The following is a 15251-nucleotide window of genomic DNA, read 5'->3' on the forward strand; positions in this document are numbered from 1 at the left end:
GCCTGTAATAATGTTTTAAGACACGCATTTTATCCTCACCATAAGCAGTTCTTATTACTTTAGTGAAGTTAACTGGACATGCAAATAAACACAAGTTGTCCTGGAGTAAAATTGCAACAGATTTAAGGGTATATATTCTACCAAAGCAATACATTGTTCTAGTAATTGATGGAGAGGGTAATAAAGCATCAGTCTTGCATTAGTGGGTCACTTGTTCTGAAAAGATGCTAAGTGTGGTTTTCTGGATTTTATTTTGACAGAAAAGTTTTAGAGACAGTCTTCGATGAAGTCATCATGGTAGATGTCTTGGACAGTGGCGATTCTGCTCATCTAACCTTAATGAAGAGGCCAGAGTTGGGTGTCACACTGACAAAGCTCCACTGCTGGTCGCTTACACAGTATTCAAAATGTGTATTCATGGATGCAGATACTCTGGTGAGTGTGGCTTTGAGGGGAGAAAAGAAAGATATATATGGTAATAGAGACCTATTAGGCATTTGAGGAATGCTGTCAAGACTTGACAGCAAAGTTCAGATAGAACCACTGTCATGAAATATGTCAGGGGATGAAGGAGAGGAGGCCCAGGCTGCCTTACAGCTGTCACCATCTTTTGTGTTGGATGACATAGGGAGAACATAAGAAGGGTATTCTGCAGCAAAAACATTTCTGTAATGCTCTTTCTCCCCTTTGATCAGGTCCTAGCAAATATTGATGATCTTTTTGAGAGAGAAGAATTGTCAGCAGCACCAGACCCAGGGTGGCCTGACTGCTTCAATTCCGGAGTCTTCGTTTATCAGCCTTCAGTTGAAACATATAATCAGCTGTTGCATCTTGCTTCTGAGCAAGGTAGTTTCGATGGTATGTATCTACTATCTTCATGTCTGATAAGCTGTGAATAATTAGTTATTTCTAGGGGCTGCTCTTCTCAGAAATATAATTGCTGTGGTTTATTCTGCCTGAAAGGTACAAGAGATGGAGCAAGCATTTTAAGTTGTGCTCTTTTGGGAAGTGTGTGTGTGTGTGTGTGTGTGTGTGTGTGTGTGTATGTGTATGTATGTGTGTATGTAAATGCATCTTTTTCTGTAGATATGAAAGATTAAACTATGATAGGCAATTTTATAGGATTGTCTTTAAGTTGTCTTCCTGTATCTAATTTAGAGTATGATAAATGTACTGTGATTATTCAAAAATTCAAAAGACTGAAAAACTTTAACATCTGTCTTAAACCTAAGTAAACGTAAGCTCAAGAGAGTTTGACAGGCCATTCCAGGAGGATTAAGCATTGTCACTGTGGAAACTTGAGGAATAAGCCTGATAATTTGGGTCTCATTCTCTCAGGTGGCATAAAAAAGAAGATAGAAAGTTTATGTGAATAATCTTTGCTTCCAAACTCTCATTATCTACAGGGCTGTGTGTCAGAGTGGTATCTGCAGGGCCAAAAAGTAGAACATTGTCAAAGTCAGCATCAATTTTCTATAACATATAAATGTTTTTATAGTTATATTTATATAACAGTTCTGTCTGTAATATAGGGTCTCATATCTTTTGGAGAAGTTGATCAAATGAGTTAGTGTGCTTTCGTTTCAGACCAATTTCTGAAATAACAAGCAGTGTTTTTAAAAACAAAAACACACAGGACAAAACCAATAGTTAATATGCAGAAGGAGTTCTTTGAAAAATTATTTTTGATGGTTCTTTTGAATAAAGACCCAGAATAGAGAAGAAGAAGGACATTCTCTTAGAAACCCTCCCAGCAGTGACTCACTATCAGATATGTGACATTGTGGCAGAGCACAGTGCTGTGTGCTATTCACATGGGGTTGGGCCAGAGGCCCGAGCTCTGCTGGAGACACAGCGGGGGCTTCTTTCCTCCTCTCCCTGTCCCAAGAGTAGATCTGAGATTTGCAGTAAGTAGATCTTTTAGAAATGGCAGAAACAGCCTTTCTCATTTGACAAAAGATTCAATCCTGGGTGCGGATATGAGGATTCATTTTCATTAATTAGTTAGAAAGTTAAAAATCAAAATATTAGACTTTAAAAATGAAAACATTAGACCTATAAGTTTGTTAGATTGCTGAGGTTAAGATACTGGAAGTTAAAACATTTCAAATTATACATAAAACTGAGATTGGGTTTTCATTGTTGCTATTCACAGAAATTGAATTCTTTTTAGTTATTTGGCTGAGGATTTGGGAATTGTGGCTATATGAATTGTAATTGAAAGTAATAAGGAAGTTTAAGTCTCAGTTTTATTTCACTATTTAAACTACTAGTTTACACTGTAAGCTAGTAGTTCTCAAACAAGGGTGATTTTGTCCCCCAAAGGACATTTGGCAATGTCTGAAGACATTTTTGGTTGTTACAACTGAAGGGGGAGGGTGCAAAGGGCATCTGGTGAGTGGAGGCCCTGGGATGCTAAACATCCTACAATGCATAAGACGATCTCCTACAGCAAAGAATTACCTAGCCCAGCATGTCAGTAGTGCTGAGGTTGCGAAACTCTGTTCTCTACATGCTCTAAAACAGGGCAGGGGTATCTGAACCGTAATGTATGGCAGCATCTAACAAGAAGTGAAGTCTTGTTTTAAGCAACCTTAAAATAAGAAAATAACAATGTGTTAAATGTTCTCCGTGGTCAAGACCAAATGAAACTTCTTCACTTTACTGACATGACTTTAGCTCCTGCTATTTTCCTTTCATAGAAGGAATGAAAGCTGTATTAGTATTTAAGCTCAAAAGATGTATTCCTTATTACTGCTGCTTATACTGAAACAGTTACCTTTGCATAAAAGGAAGAGGAGAGTGTTTTTAGCAGAAGTCCACTATTTGTCTTAACCTTCCTGTCAGAGTGTAGCTTTCTTCACCTCCTCTCCTCATTTGAAGGAAGTAAGTGTAACCCTGCCAGAAATTCAGTGTAACTCTTTTCAACTTCATTAAGTGAATCACATTCTAAAGTACATCTTGTGGCCTGCCAACTGCCTGAAATCACATGATTTTAATCATGTAAAGAGAATCCAATTTCTAACCTAGAATACTATTAAATGTTATTGAGAGGTAAGACTTTGGATACCAAACAGTAGTGTGCCATGGTAAATTATCTAGGTTATAATTTGAGAATATGAAACTAATTAATTAACCTATTCTTTGTTAAGAAGCTTGGATGTGTGCAAAGTGTGCGACTAGGAAGCACTTTCTGCTTTTTCAGCCAAGATCTGAAACCACCATGAGATTCTGTCTGTGTCTCTAGCACATTTCATTATTCAGCAGCAGGTTTCCAGGTGCTGGCCGTCATCTGAGGTATTCCATTTACTGGCTCATTGGTGGTGAAGGACTGAATCTTCTCTGTTAATAGAAATTGAAAGAGGTAAAAAGTCAGCTGAGAACTTATAGTTCTCAATATGTTGTTTAAATTCAGCAGAAGAATAAATTTAGCAGTTCTCGAATCAAAGGTTGTGCTCACTTGAAATATGTGTTAAGCTTTACTTAGCAAAGAAAGTTCACTCTGTACCTTGGGAGGCTGCTTCTCTCTGGAGGGGTTTACTATCCACTTGAATCAGTGTGTAAACCATGTGACATAAAGATGTGTTGGACTTAACGATTGATAGCAATAAAATATTTCTTTATGGACAATGACTTTGTCTAATGGCAGTAACCTTTGCCTGTAGTTTTCAATATGTTATATAAAAAATATAGTAAAAGTAAATAATCTTAAAAATTAAGAATTATATAAAAAATAATTTTGGTTAGGTGTCATGCTATAGGCACTGATGAACATTTTCAGGTATTCCTTTCACAGTTACCCACATTTTCTCACAACCATAGTTTCTCCCTCCACCACCCCCATAGTCAGTTTTAAGTCCCAGAATTTTCAGCTCAGACCAGTTTTTCAGATGACTGTATCTCAGTGCGAATATCTTGTAGGTCATGCTTTTAACCTCTTTCCTGTGTTCAGCAGAAACTGGTGGGGCCTGGTGTCCACTGACAAGCCACATAGGCTGTTGATGGCTGAGCATTTGCAGCTGCTTTTGCAACCCTTCTCATGCAAAAGAGTGTGGCTGTCATTCTTCTAATCAGCCCTCTATTCACAGCCCCTCCACCTCTCTATTCTGTGACTCTGGCCAAGAGAATAATCCTAATATGGCAAACCATACTAGGTACCTTGACTTCTCTTTCTTTCTAAAATTCTAGAATGTTAAAATTTAGAACTGGTGACTACATCCCTAATTCATGGCTGGTGTCTAATTTTCCATAATGAAGAGTCAAGCTTCTATACTGTTGTATTTTCAAACTGTCTTGGCACTTACTTCATCACTATAATTACATACTTCCCAAAAAGTTGAACAATAGCTGTTGTGAAATAGTTATCCACTAATGTTGTATAGGATGTGACAAGATAAGGTTAACTGCAGGGCATGTTAGCAGTAAGAGGGGAAGAGAGAGAGCATTATATTCTAGGTTCTAATCAGTTTTGCTTCTGCCACGTCGGTGAAATGAAAGGCTGATGAACTTGACTCTGAATTTGAAGAAATCAACCTGAATGCAAGTTGAGGTTTATTTTCTTTTCCCTTGTGACTAATGTATCTTAAGAGTGCTTGTATAGTTGAAGAGTTGAGTGCTTAAAAATTGTTGTCTGTTTCGTCCATATGTGTCAGTTACAAAAACCTAGGTCAGAGGAATTCATATTTTCTAATTTGGAATATCCCTAAAACACATCTTATACTAATTTTGATTACTGCAATGTAAATATCCTAAACTTTTGATTGGTGTACTGGAATTTTGGTCTGTAGTTGAATTTCTAGAAAGAAGAAAACATAGGATAGAATAAATTAGTGGCAGAATATTAGGTATGATTTATTTAAGTAGAGTCCAGGATCCACTTTGAGGTCATTTTGTTTGTGTGTTCCAAATTCTAAGTGGTCATTGAGTCCCATAAGCAGAATACAGTAATGTTTTAAAATAATGTTTAACAGAAATGATTTGGTGCTACGTTCTATTAAAGTGTAAAATTGACCCCAGAGCTAGGTTTTAAAATCTTTGTAGTTAATTAGGCTTCATGTTGGACCTGCCCAAAAAAAGAATGAAGGACTGAGATATTTCAAGATAGTACTTGTCTTGTCCAAACCCAATGAGCTCAGAGATTTTGGTGTGCTTCACTTGGTTCCCTGACTTGATAGGTCGGCCTGGACAGTTATCTTACCATGGTGACTTCCCCCAGCCACCTAAGCACTAGGCTGCCTGTTCTAGTAATTTATCAGTTGTTTTGGAAATGACTGTTCTCTTGCATTTATGTCATTTTATTGATAGTTTAGATAAGTATCTTGAGGAAAAGCAAAAGCCATAACATGTAATGGCAAAATTGATGAGCACACATAAATATTTTTCTTAAGAGCTATTGTTATCTCATTGTACCCATGAATATATTTTTTAACGTAGCCACCCGTCTCCAGCTTTGTAACTGTCAGAGATCATGACCCTGTGAGAAATAGAGGAGGAGGAAGCAACTAATGTGTTATATGTGTGCAGGCTCTTATGTTGGTCAGTTTACCTACTTTTTCACTTATTTCTCAACAGTTCTGTGAGGTAAGCATTCATATATCCATTCATATAACAAGTATTCATTGAGAGCCTACTATCTAGCTAGCACTGGGGACCTGCCATTGTTACAGTTCAGGACAGCAGCTTGCCTGGTGTCCCTGAGCTGAGGCAAAGTCAGGTCTGAACCAGGGTCCTTCTGAGCTCTGGTTGGGCTGTGTGTTGCAGGGAGGAGAGGTGGAGTGGGGGGTGGTGGTGGTGGGTGGTTTTTCCATTCCCAGTTCTCTCATATGGCAGCATTCTTGAGTATGTATCCTGAGAATGATACAGGATGGAGGAAGATCCTTATTACCTTGGCTTTATGTCAGGTTAATTAAGTAATTTCTCTGAGTAGACAGAGCAGCTGGTATATTCGTCATTTTACAAATGAAGGAATGGAGACTCAAGTCTTCTATCTCTATTGCTACTATTCCTCCCCTCTGATCCAAAATACCTAAAAATACTTTGTCATTTAAAATCAGCAGCACAGTTCATCGTCGTGCATTGTTTTATGGAGTCTGGAAGTATTTTTGGAAGTGGTACTGTCACCTGTATTTCTGTAGTAGGTCCATTCATTATTTCAAACATCATTTTAATTTCTAATCTGGGAAAAATCCTAAATTTAAGGGGCAAAAACAGACTGGTAAGTAATACACATTTTATTCCTGCCTCTATAAAGTTTATATTCTAAGACCTTACAGACATTTAACAACTAGTACACAGTTATGTAATCAGGATTCTAGTAAGTTCAGAGTACTAAGAGTCCAGACTAGGAGGACCTGCCTTCGACTGAGAAATTGACATTTAAGCCAAGAATAAATGTTTTCTTGCATGTATGTAATAATTAATAGCTTGATACTTAATAATCTTGTAACAAAATAGTGAAAAACAAAAGCTATCACATGAAGTAGTAAAATAAATCAGTTATTCTTGGCTTAAATGGGTTGAGGCCAGTGAGATGCAGTGATGCTAGGGCCCAAGCTCCAAGTGCCTGGATTTCTATAAGCCACCTTGGGTTAATCTAATGATCCTCAGTAAATCTCATAAAAATATCCCCAAGAGCTGGGCTTTCATAAGCTGTAATTTATTAATCCTTAGCATGCTCACTATAGGCAGTAATGATTATATCTGCTAAGCATTTTGTAGGAAGTTAGTTTTTAAAAAAAGTGTCCAGGTGCAGTGGCTCACGCCTGTAATTCCAACACTTTGGGAGGCCGAGGCAGGCGAATCACTTGAGGTCAAGAGTTCCAGACCAGCCTGGCCAAAATGATTAAGCCTCGTCTCTACTAAAAATGCAAGAATTAGCTGGGTGTAGTGGCATGTGCCTGTAGTCCTGGCTTCTTGGGAGACTGAGGTGGGAGAATCACGTGAACCCTGGAAGCAGAGGCAGTGAGCTGAGGTCGCACCACTGTACTCCAGCCTGGGTGACAGAGTGAGACTGTCTCAATAAATTAATACATAGATAGAGGTGAGTCACGTGTTTGTGTCAGTCCTTGTTTCTAGTTCAGTTATAGTATAAAGCACATTTTACTTTAAATTTTTTTTTTTTTTTTTTTTTTTTGAGACAGAATTTCGCCGTTGTTGCCCAGGCTGGAGTGCAGTGATGCGGTCTCGGATCTCGGCTCACTGCAACCTCTGTCTCCTGGGTTCAAGTGATTCTCCTGCCTCAGCCTCCTGAGTAGCTGGGATTACAGGTGCCTGCCACCATGCCCAGCTAATTTTTGTATTTTTAGTAGAGATAGGGTTTCACCATGTTGGCCAGGCTGGTCTTGAACTCCTGACCTCAGGTGATAATGCCTGCCTCAGCCTCCCAAAGTGCTGGGATTACAGGTGTGAGTCACCATGCCTGACCTTTTACTTTATTTACTTTGTCCATCTGTCCCCTTTTGGATTTTGAAGTATCTGAGAGTTGGAACCTATCTGAATCTTCCTATTATGTGAATACCAAATTTATATAATGTTAGACATTTTTTATAGAAATGACATTTTTAAGAGTTATTATCCTTTGTTATAAAGTCATTCTTCGAAAGATTGTGGTGCTTCTCAAATTTTAAGATGCAGACAAATTCCCTAGGGATTAAAATGTGGCTTCTGATTCTGTAGGTCGGGTGGGGCTCAACAGTGCATTTCTCTCAAGCTCCCAGGTGATGCCCATGCTGCTGGAACCCAGGCCACAGCTTGAGGAACACTATTATAGGGGGAGCATTCCTTTGACTGAGATGCTGGGGCTCATGTCTGAACCAGAATTAACTCACTGCCCTGTTACCCACAGTAGACAAGCCAGCTGCCAGCAAACTATGGAAGAGCACGCAAAGTACATGAGCATTGAACAAACGCACAGATTTAAAAAGACACCACTTAATTCTGTTTCTGTCTTAGGAAACAAATAGGCCCAGTTTCTGATCAATGCTGTGGTGTGTCCATGGTTACCAGGTATGTGACCCTGCTCAAAAGACAGAAAGTACCAAGTCTGTAGTTGCAAGGTGATTACGTAGCATTTGGGCAGCCAGGTGGAAGGATGATTCAGAATGAGATACTTGCTTTTGTTCGCAAAACAGATGCAATGTGCTCCTTGTTCATTTCCTTTCTCCCCGTCTCTCACCTGTGTTACCACACCCTGGCGTACTGGATCACAGCTGCTAGTGATGCCTGCTAATCATGTTTGTTGGCTCTGAGATGAGTGAGATTAAAAGTATCTTAACCTGTCAGATTAAATAAAGCTGCCTCTGAAAGTCTGACTAAAACGTGTCGGACGAAAGTTGTAGGGTTTTTGTTATGGAAATTCAGCAGTCTTTAGGGCATCCTTGTATGTTTTCTAACATAGATGTGCCTAGATTTGCATTCTGCTTTGAACTGTGCTATCATTTAAAGATTTTTCTAAAGAGAGGATATTGATAACACCATACATAGATTTTTCTGATGAAGTTAAAACATTTGCCTGACCTTGAAATGTTGAACTGTGCATTTGGGAAAAGATGGTTAAGATTTCTAGACCACTGAATTTAAAAATTCAGCTACAGACTTCTAGATGGTATTTAATTTATTTTTAATCCACAATTTTGGACTAAATAATAAACCTTTGTAGTCACATAGTGAGGTCAGTGGCCCTGGAAGTTTTACGACCTGTGTTGTCCCCTCTAGAGCCAAGGTTCTTGTTGAGTGTTTCAGGATTTGCCAATTTAACAGGCACCGTTGATTCACCAGTTCTGCTTCGGTGCCTTTTCTCTTCCTCCTTGCTCATTTTCTGTACAACCAGTGCTTTCCAGCCTCCCTGTGGCCCACAGCTGATGGGCAGATGATGTTTGTAGGGTACCTGAGGATAAACAGAAACGGCCTGTTGTGGCCAAAGGCAGCCAGCCAGGGACTTTGAGGGATCAGCAGCTCTGACTCCTGTTTCCCAGGCTCACACAGGTCGGATTTGGAAGTTCTACTTTACAACTACGATTTAGGCCTCCATGGAATTAGATTTCTTTATTGCATTGTGGGTAGCTGTTAGTCATTTTAAGTGGAATTGCTTCAGTTAAATGTCTTACAATGTCTAGGTTCTCAAATGGGATAAATGTGTAGAGTTTTATTATTAATAATCCTTTATAACCTACACATATTTTTTTTTGGTAGTATGCTTCATAATAAAAATTAAAAGTAAAGAATATTTAGAAAGAAAAAGTCTAAGCACAGTTCTCATTCTTGCCTCTAGTTGTATTACTAATATTTTAGCATTACAAGAGTAATATAATAGGAAAAATAGGGGGGAAGGAACATCTATTATACCAATCCCCTAATGCAATTACTATTATTTTATTTACTTTCTTTTAATATAAATGTTCATTTATGTTTATGTTCTTAGTTTTAATCACAAAGTATGTAGCTGTATATCTTGATACTACACAGTGTACTGATGTTGTTCTTATAGACATTAGTTTTAATTGCTGAATAATATTCCATGAGTAGTTAGTATTACAATATACTAACTATTCCTGTATGGTAGAATGTAAGTCGTTTAAATTTTTTCTGCTGTTACAGAATATTTTCAAGATTCTTGCATTCATTCCATAAATAATTTGCTAAGTGTAAGACATTCTGCTACATGTTAGCATTATAATGGTAAGCAAAAAGCCATAATCTCCATTCTTGTGGAATTTAGCATCTAATTCCTGATTGTATTTTGCACGTTAATTGTAAGAGTTTTTTAAAAACCTGTTCATTTTGAGAGAACTGTAGATTTCCATGCAGCTGTAAGAAATAATACAGAGAGATCCCATGTATGCTTCATCTGTTTTCCCCCAATGGTAATACCTTATATAACTAAAATATGTCACCCCAGCCAGGAGATTGACATTGGAACAATCCACCAGTCTCACTCAGATTTCTCACCAGTTTTGTATGTATTCCCTTTTCTATGTGTATACGTGTGTATATATGCACTTTTGGTTTTTATGCAACTTTATCACATATGTAGATTGGTGTGACAACCACCATAGTCAAGATGCAGAGTAGTTCCATCACAACAACCTTCATCATATTCTCTTTTTTTTTTTTGAGATGAAGTCTCACTTTGTCACCCCACCTCGAGTGCAGTGGTGTGATCTCAGCTCACTGCAACCTCTGCCTCCCAGGTTCCAGCTATTCTTCTGCCTCAGCCTCCCAAGTAGCTGGGGCTACGGGCGTGTGCCACCACGCCCAGCTAATTTTTGTATTTTTAGTAGAGACGGGGTTTCACCATATAGGTCTTGAACTCCTGACCTCGTGATCCGCCCGCCTCAGCTTCCCAAAGTGCTGGGATTATAAGCATGAGCCACCGCTCCTGGCCTGTCATATTCTTTTACAGCCACAACTGCATCTCTCATTCTTTCCCTCTCCCCTGGCAACCATTAATTTGCTTCCTATCTCTGTAATTTTATTATTTGATGTTACATAAGTGAAATTACATAGTGTGTAACTTTGTGAGATTGGAGTTTTTCACTCAGTGTAATTAATTTAAGATTCATCCAGGTTATTATATCTCTAGTTTGTTCCATCGTATAGCTGAGAAATATTCCATATGGATGTGCCATATCCATATACCTGTTGAGTGACATTGGAACTGTTTTTAGTTTGTACTATTATGAACAAAGCTGCTATGAACATTTCCTGAGCTTTTTTTTCTGTTCCCATGGAACTGATTGGCAGTATTTTGATGATTATGTGTGAAAGGAAATTAGGTAAGACTTCAGGCCTCTGTACCTCAGCCATTAGTGTCTAGTCCCACATTTGGAGTATCTTTGTAGAATCCAAAATAAGCCTTTAATGAATGGCATGATGTTTTGGCTTCGATAGTTTGTGCCTCAAAATACATTAATTTGCCTATATAGCTAAAATTGTCTTTAGTTCTCGTGTCTGTCCATTTTCTTAGTCTATTCAGGCTGCTATAATGAAATATCATAGATTAAATAGCTTATAGAAGAAATATATTTCTCACAGTTCTAGAGGCTGGGAATTCCAAGATTAAGGTGCCAGCATATTCAGTGTCTGGAGAGGGCCGATTTCCTGGGTCATAGACAGCTTTTTTATTTATTTATTTTGTTGTTATAACTGCTGCATGTGGCAGAAGAGGTGAGGGACCTCTCTTGGGCCTCTTTTATAAGAGCACAAATCTTGTGCATGAGGGCAGAGCCTTCATGACCTAATCACCTTCCGAAGGCGTCACTCCAGATACCATCAACTTTGGGGTTAGGATTTCAGTGTAGGAATTCGGGGGTATCTAAACATTGAGTCCATTGCATTTTTGTAACAGGGAAGCATATTCTGTTGCCATCTTTATTGTATCCTTTGGAACTTATAAGAGTGAAACTGATTTTCTGTTGTTCGTCCCTTGAGGAACAGAGACCTGTCAGGGGTGCTGTTTAAGGAGGGCTTTCCTCATAGACAATTAGTGAATGCCTTTGATTCTTAGAGTTGATTGAAGGTATTTGGAAAGGATAGAATATGCAGAGGGTGGATAAGGTACACTTGGACTTTAAACCTAAAGTCCTGATCTTTCTTCTTAACTCCAAAAATTAAATAGATCTCTAGATTTTTGAAGTCTCCTTGAAAACTAAGGATAATTGAATAGCGATGACAGCCGACTGGACTTGTTGTATGTTGAGAAAGGAGCTGGATTTTTCGGCAAAGGAGGCTGAGGAGAGGAGTGACTATGCAGTATTCCTGCCTGACACTTACAGCAGGTGGCTCCCTGCCTGCCATCCCCATACACACTCGCAAGTATGCGCTCATGCACATGCACACATACCGTTAACTCCTGTTCTGCTGCTTGGGAGACTGGTTCTGAGAGTGTTTTCTGAAATCTCATGAGTCTAAAATAGAAAGCACATGAAATACATGGAAGAATGTGTCTTGTGTTGTTTTTATTTCTTTTGAATGAATGGCCATGATCCCCACTTTCTGAAGAAGATATGAAGTCCAGGAACCCCAAGGACTGAGCAGACACTTTGCTGTATCATTGTAGCTGACGCTGGCCACAGTGGTGACTGAGCAGGATCTGCCCAGAGGCTTTCGGTCAGTGGTGGGAGAGTGCACCATAGGGTTAATGTGGCCTTGTGGGCCCTCTGTTGATAAGCCAACAGTTGTGGGCCCTGGAAAACAATTCTGTTGTTCCAGTTTGCTCTCTTACTTTTTGATTGTTTTTGTCCTGTTACACTCAGGGGAAAGTCTGAAATCTTTAACTGGAAATAAAGTATAAAACCTGATCCCTATGTGGTCTGGTCCCTGCCACTTTCTCTGAGACTCACCTGGTGCCATGCGATTCATTCCCGCCAAGTCTACTTACTCAGGCCACCTTCCGGCCTTCTATCCATAGCCTCATGCTCCTGCCCGCCACAGGTCTGTGGTGTGCGCTGTTTTTGTTCTGCCTGGAACACTGTGCCCTGTCTTTCCCCCATCTGCGTTTTTCAGGTGTGCCTGTGCACCCCTCAGATACTGGTTTAAACTCAACTTCCTCGCGGAAGCCTTCCTTCACCCATCAGATGTAGCTCAAGCCACTTCTATGTGTGCCTATAGTGCCATGTACATTCCTTCACTGCATTCATCTCCATCTGTGTGATGTTTGTTGACTTGATTTGTTGCTATTGGTGTCTCCCACCTGACCCCTGTGAAGACAGTGACCATATCTCTTTGTGCACTGTTGACTCTGCACTGCCTAGTACAGTATCTGATACATAGTAGCTGCTCAGTAGATACTGGTTGAATTAACGAGTTGAATCAGGGAAATGGCCACTCCCTAAAATGTTTTTAATTGGTGTGTCAAGGAACTTATTCAAAAATGGGGGCTGGGCGTGGTGGCTCACACCGGTAGTCCTTACATTTTGGAGGCCAAGGCGGGTGTATCACATGCGATCGGGGGTTTGAGACCAGCCTGGCCAACACGGTGAAACCCCATCTCTACTAAAAGTACAAATATTAGTCTGGCGTGGTGGCATGCACCTGTAGTCCCAGCTACTTGGGAGGCTTAGACAGGAGAACTGCTTAAACCCAGGAGACAGAGGTTGCAGTGAGCTGAGATTGTGCCACTGCACTCCAGCTTGGGTGACAGAGCGAGACTCCATCTCAGAAAAAAAAAAAAATAAAAATGGAATTAGTGTCTATTTTTAAAGGTCCAGTTATGTGCTCCTATAAAATTATTAAACTGTCATAGAGATCTGTTAACTAATTTATATATTTTTTTCTTTTTAGGTGGGGACCAAGGCATACTGAACACATTTTTTAGCAGCTGGGCAACAAGAGATATCAGAAAACACCTGCCCTTTATTTATAACCTCAGCAGCATCTCTATATACTCCTACCTCCCAGCATTTAAAGTGTAAGTGCAAGTGGTTTAACTGTTGTTGGAGATGTTGAGGGAAGAGAAATGGGGTGTAAAATTTGGGGGCTGCCTCATTGTCATTCTGAGGGAAATAACAGGTAGATACTTTGAGGAAAGTTTCTCTTATAAGAACCGTGGCTGCAATGGGGAGAGACCTTGATGTTATCGATTGCCTCATGCTTGACCGTAGGGTACTTAGCTGCCTTTGGGACAAGGTTCCCATCAGTTTCTGGGGTTCATGGCCCTCTGGTAAGTTATTCATATGTCATGGTCAAAAACACAGACTCTTAAGCTCTGCAGACTTACAACTTGGAGGAGTTGAGTTTGTGCGCTAACTCAGTGTCTTCCCTATACTGTCTGCTGAGCTTTGGTTTCCTTCACCTGCAAAAAGGTGTTAAAAGCTCCCTCAGAGTTGTTGTGGGGATTAAGCTAGATGCAGGCAGCGGTGTGCTGCTGTGGCTAAGAGTAAGGACTCTAGCAGGACTCTGGAGCTAGATGACCTCACTTCACATCCTGCAGTGACCACTTCCTGGATGGTGACCTTGGTCTACTTACTGAACTTCTGCCTCCGTGTCTTCATAGGGTTATTGTGGGCATTAAAGGAGGTCAGAATGTAGCATGGTTAGAAGAGGGCCTGGTCTACCCAAGTGCTCAGTACTTGTTAGGTTGTTAGTCATTTTTGTTTGAGAGAGGCAGTATAGTGTTCAGAGTAATTCGTAAACCAGAATGGCAGGGCATATGTCCTCACTCTGCCATTTATCTGCTACATGACTTAAGACTTGGTGCCTCAGCTCCTCCATATGTAAAACAAGGAAGAAAATAGTACCTACCTCACAGGGTTGTCAGGAGGATGAAGCAAATTAATACATATAAAGTGCTCAGTGGACATTTGTTGTTTTTGGTAATGTGCTTGTTTAGCACTCATGGTCCCTGGTGCAGTTCCCTTTTTTTTTTTTTTTTTTTTTTTTATTGAGTCAAAGTCTCACTTTGTTGCCCAGGCCAGAGTGCAGTGGCATGATCTTGGCTCACTGCAACCTCTGCCTGCGGGTTCAAGTGATTCTCCTGCCTCACCATCCCTAGTAACAGGGATTACAGGCATACGCCACTACCATGGCTAATTTTTGTATTTTTAGTGGAGATTGGGTTTCACCACATTGGCCAGGCTGGCCTTGAACTCTTGACCTCAGGTGATCTGCCCACCTTGCCTTCCCAAAGTGCTGGAATTACAGGCGTGAGCCACTGCTCCTGGCCTCTGGTGCAGTTCTGATACACCTTACAGCTAATACAGCCTTGTTGCAATGTTTATCTCACTGTTAGGGACAGGATCCTATTATTTAGCCTCTGACTCATTTGTGTTTAACTAAGAGGATGATTTAGATTTCTTGAACAGGGGCCTAGCTGTCAGGTTGATCCTGAAACAGTCGTGAGCAGCAAAGCCCTTCACTGAGTTGGGCCAATCTCTGTCTCATATGGACATTCCTGAGTTAGCGGAAAACAAAGGGCCTTTCACTCCTCGTATTTCATTGTCCAAAGTGCTTTCCATAAGTCTTACACCACAGTAATGAGCATGTCTGGCTTTTTGTAGCAGCAATGTTTCCTTTTCTGTTCTTTTCTGGGAAGACTCTATCAACGTCCTCCAGATAAGGATTAGAAGCATCTTGTGTTCTTTCCTCCCTAACTGTTCCCTTGGCATATGTCTCCAACATATTACATTCTCTTCCCTTTGTACAGTGGGAACAAGCAGACTCTTAAACACACCAGCTATGTTCTGAGGAAAGCAAACAGGATACACTGTCAAGGGAGGAACAGGAGAAGCATTATTTTCACCTCTCAGTCCTTGGCC

At 40.1% G+C, this 15251-nt stretch overlaps 1 protein-coding gene across 3 annotated transcripts in view; it reads left to right on the forward strand.

Annotated features, from left to right (window-relative positions):
- Nucleotides 1-15251, forward strand: part of GYG1 (glycogenin 1) — a 36763-nt gene that overhangs the window by 5023 nt on the left and 16489 nt on the right. For all 3 annotated transcript variants that reach the window (XM_023215392.1, XM_023215394.1, XM_023215393.3), the window contains 3 exons: nucleotides 261-435; nucleotides 696-858; nucleotides 13279-13405. In XM_023215392.1, coding sequence (XP_023071160.1) covers nucleotides 261-435; nucleotides 696-858; nucleotides 13279-13405 — 465 coding nt within the window. The remainder of the gene's footprint in view (nucleotides 1-260; nucleotides 436-695; nucleotides 859-13278; nucleotides 13406-15251) is intronic.

This window comes from Piliocolobus tephrosceles, chromosome 2, assembly GCF_002776525.5.
Source record: "Piliocolobus tephrosceles isolate RC106 chromosome 2, ASM277652v3, whole genome shotgun sequence".
NCBI classification, from domain to species: domain Eukaryota; kingdom Metazoa; phylum Chordata; class Mammalia; order Primates; family Cercopithecidae; genus Piliocolobus; species Piliocolobus tephrosceles.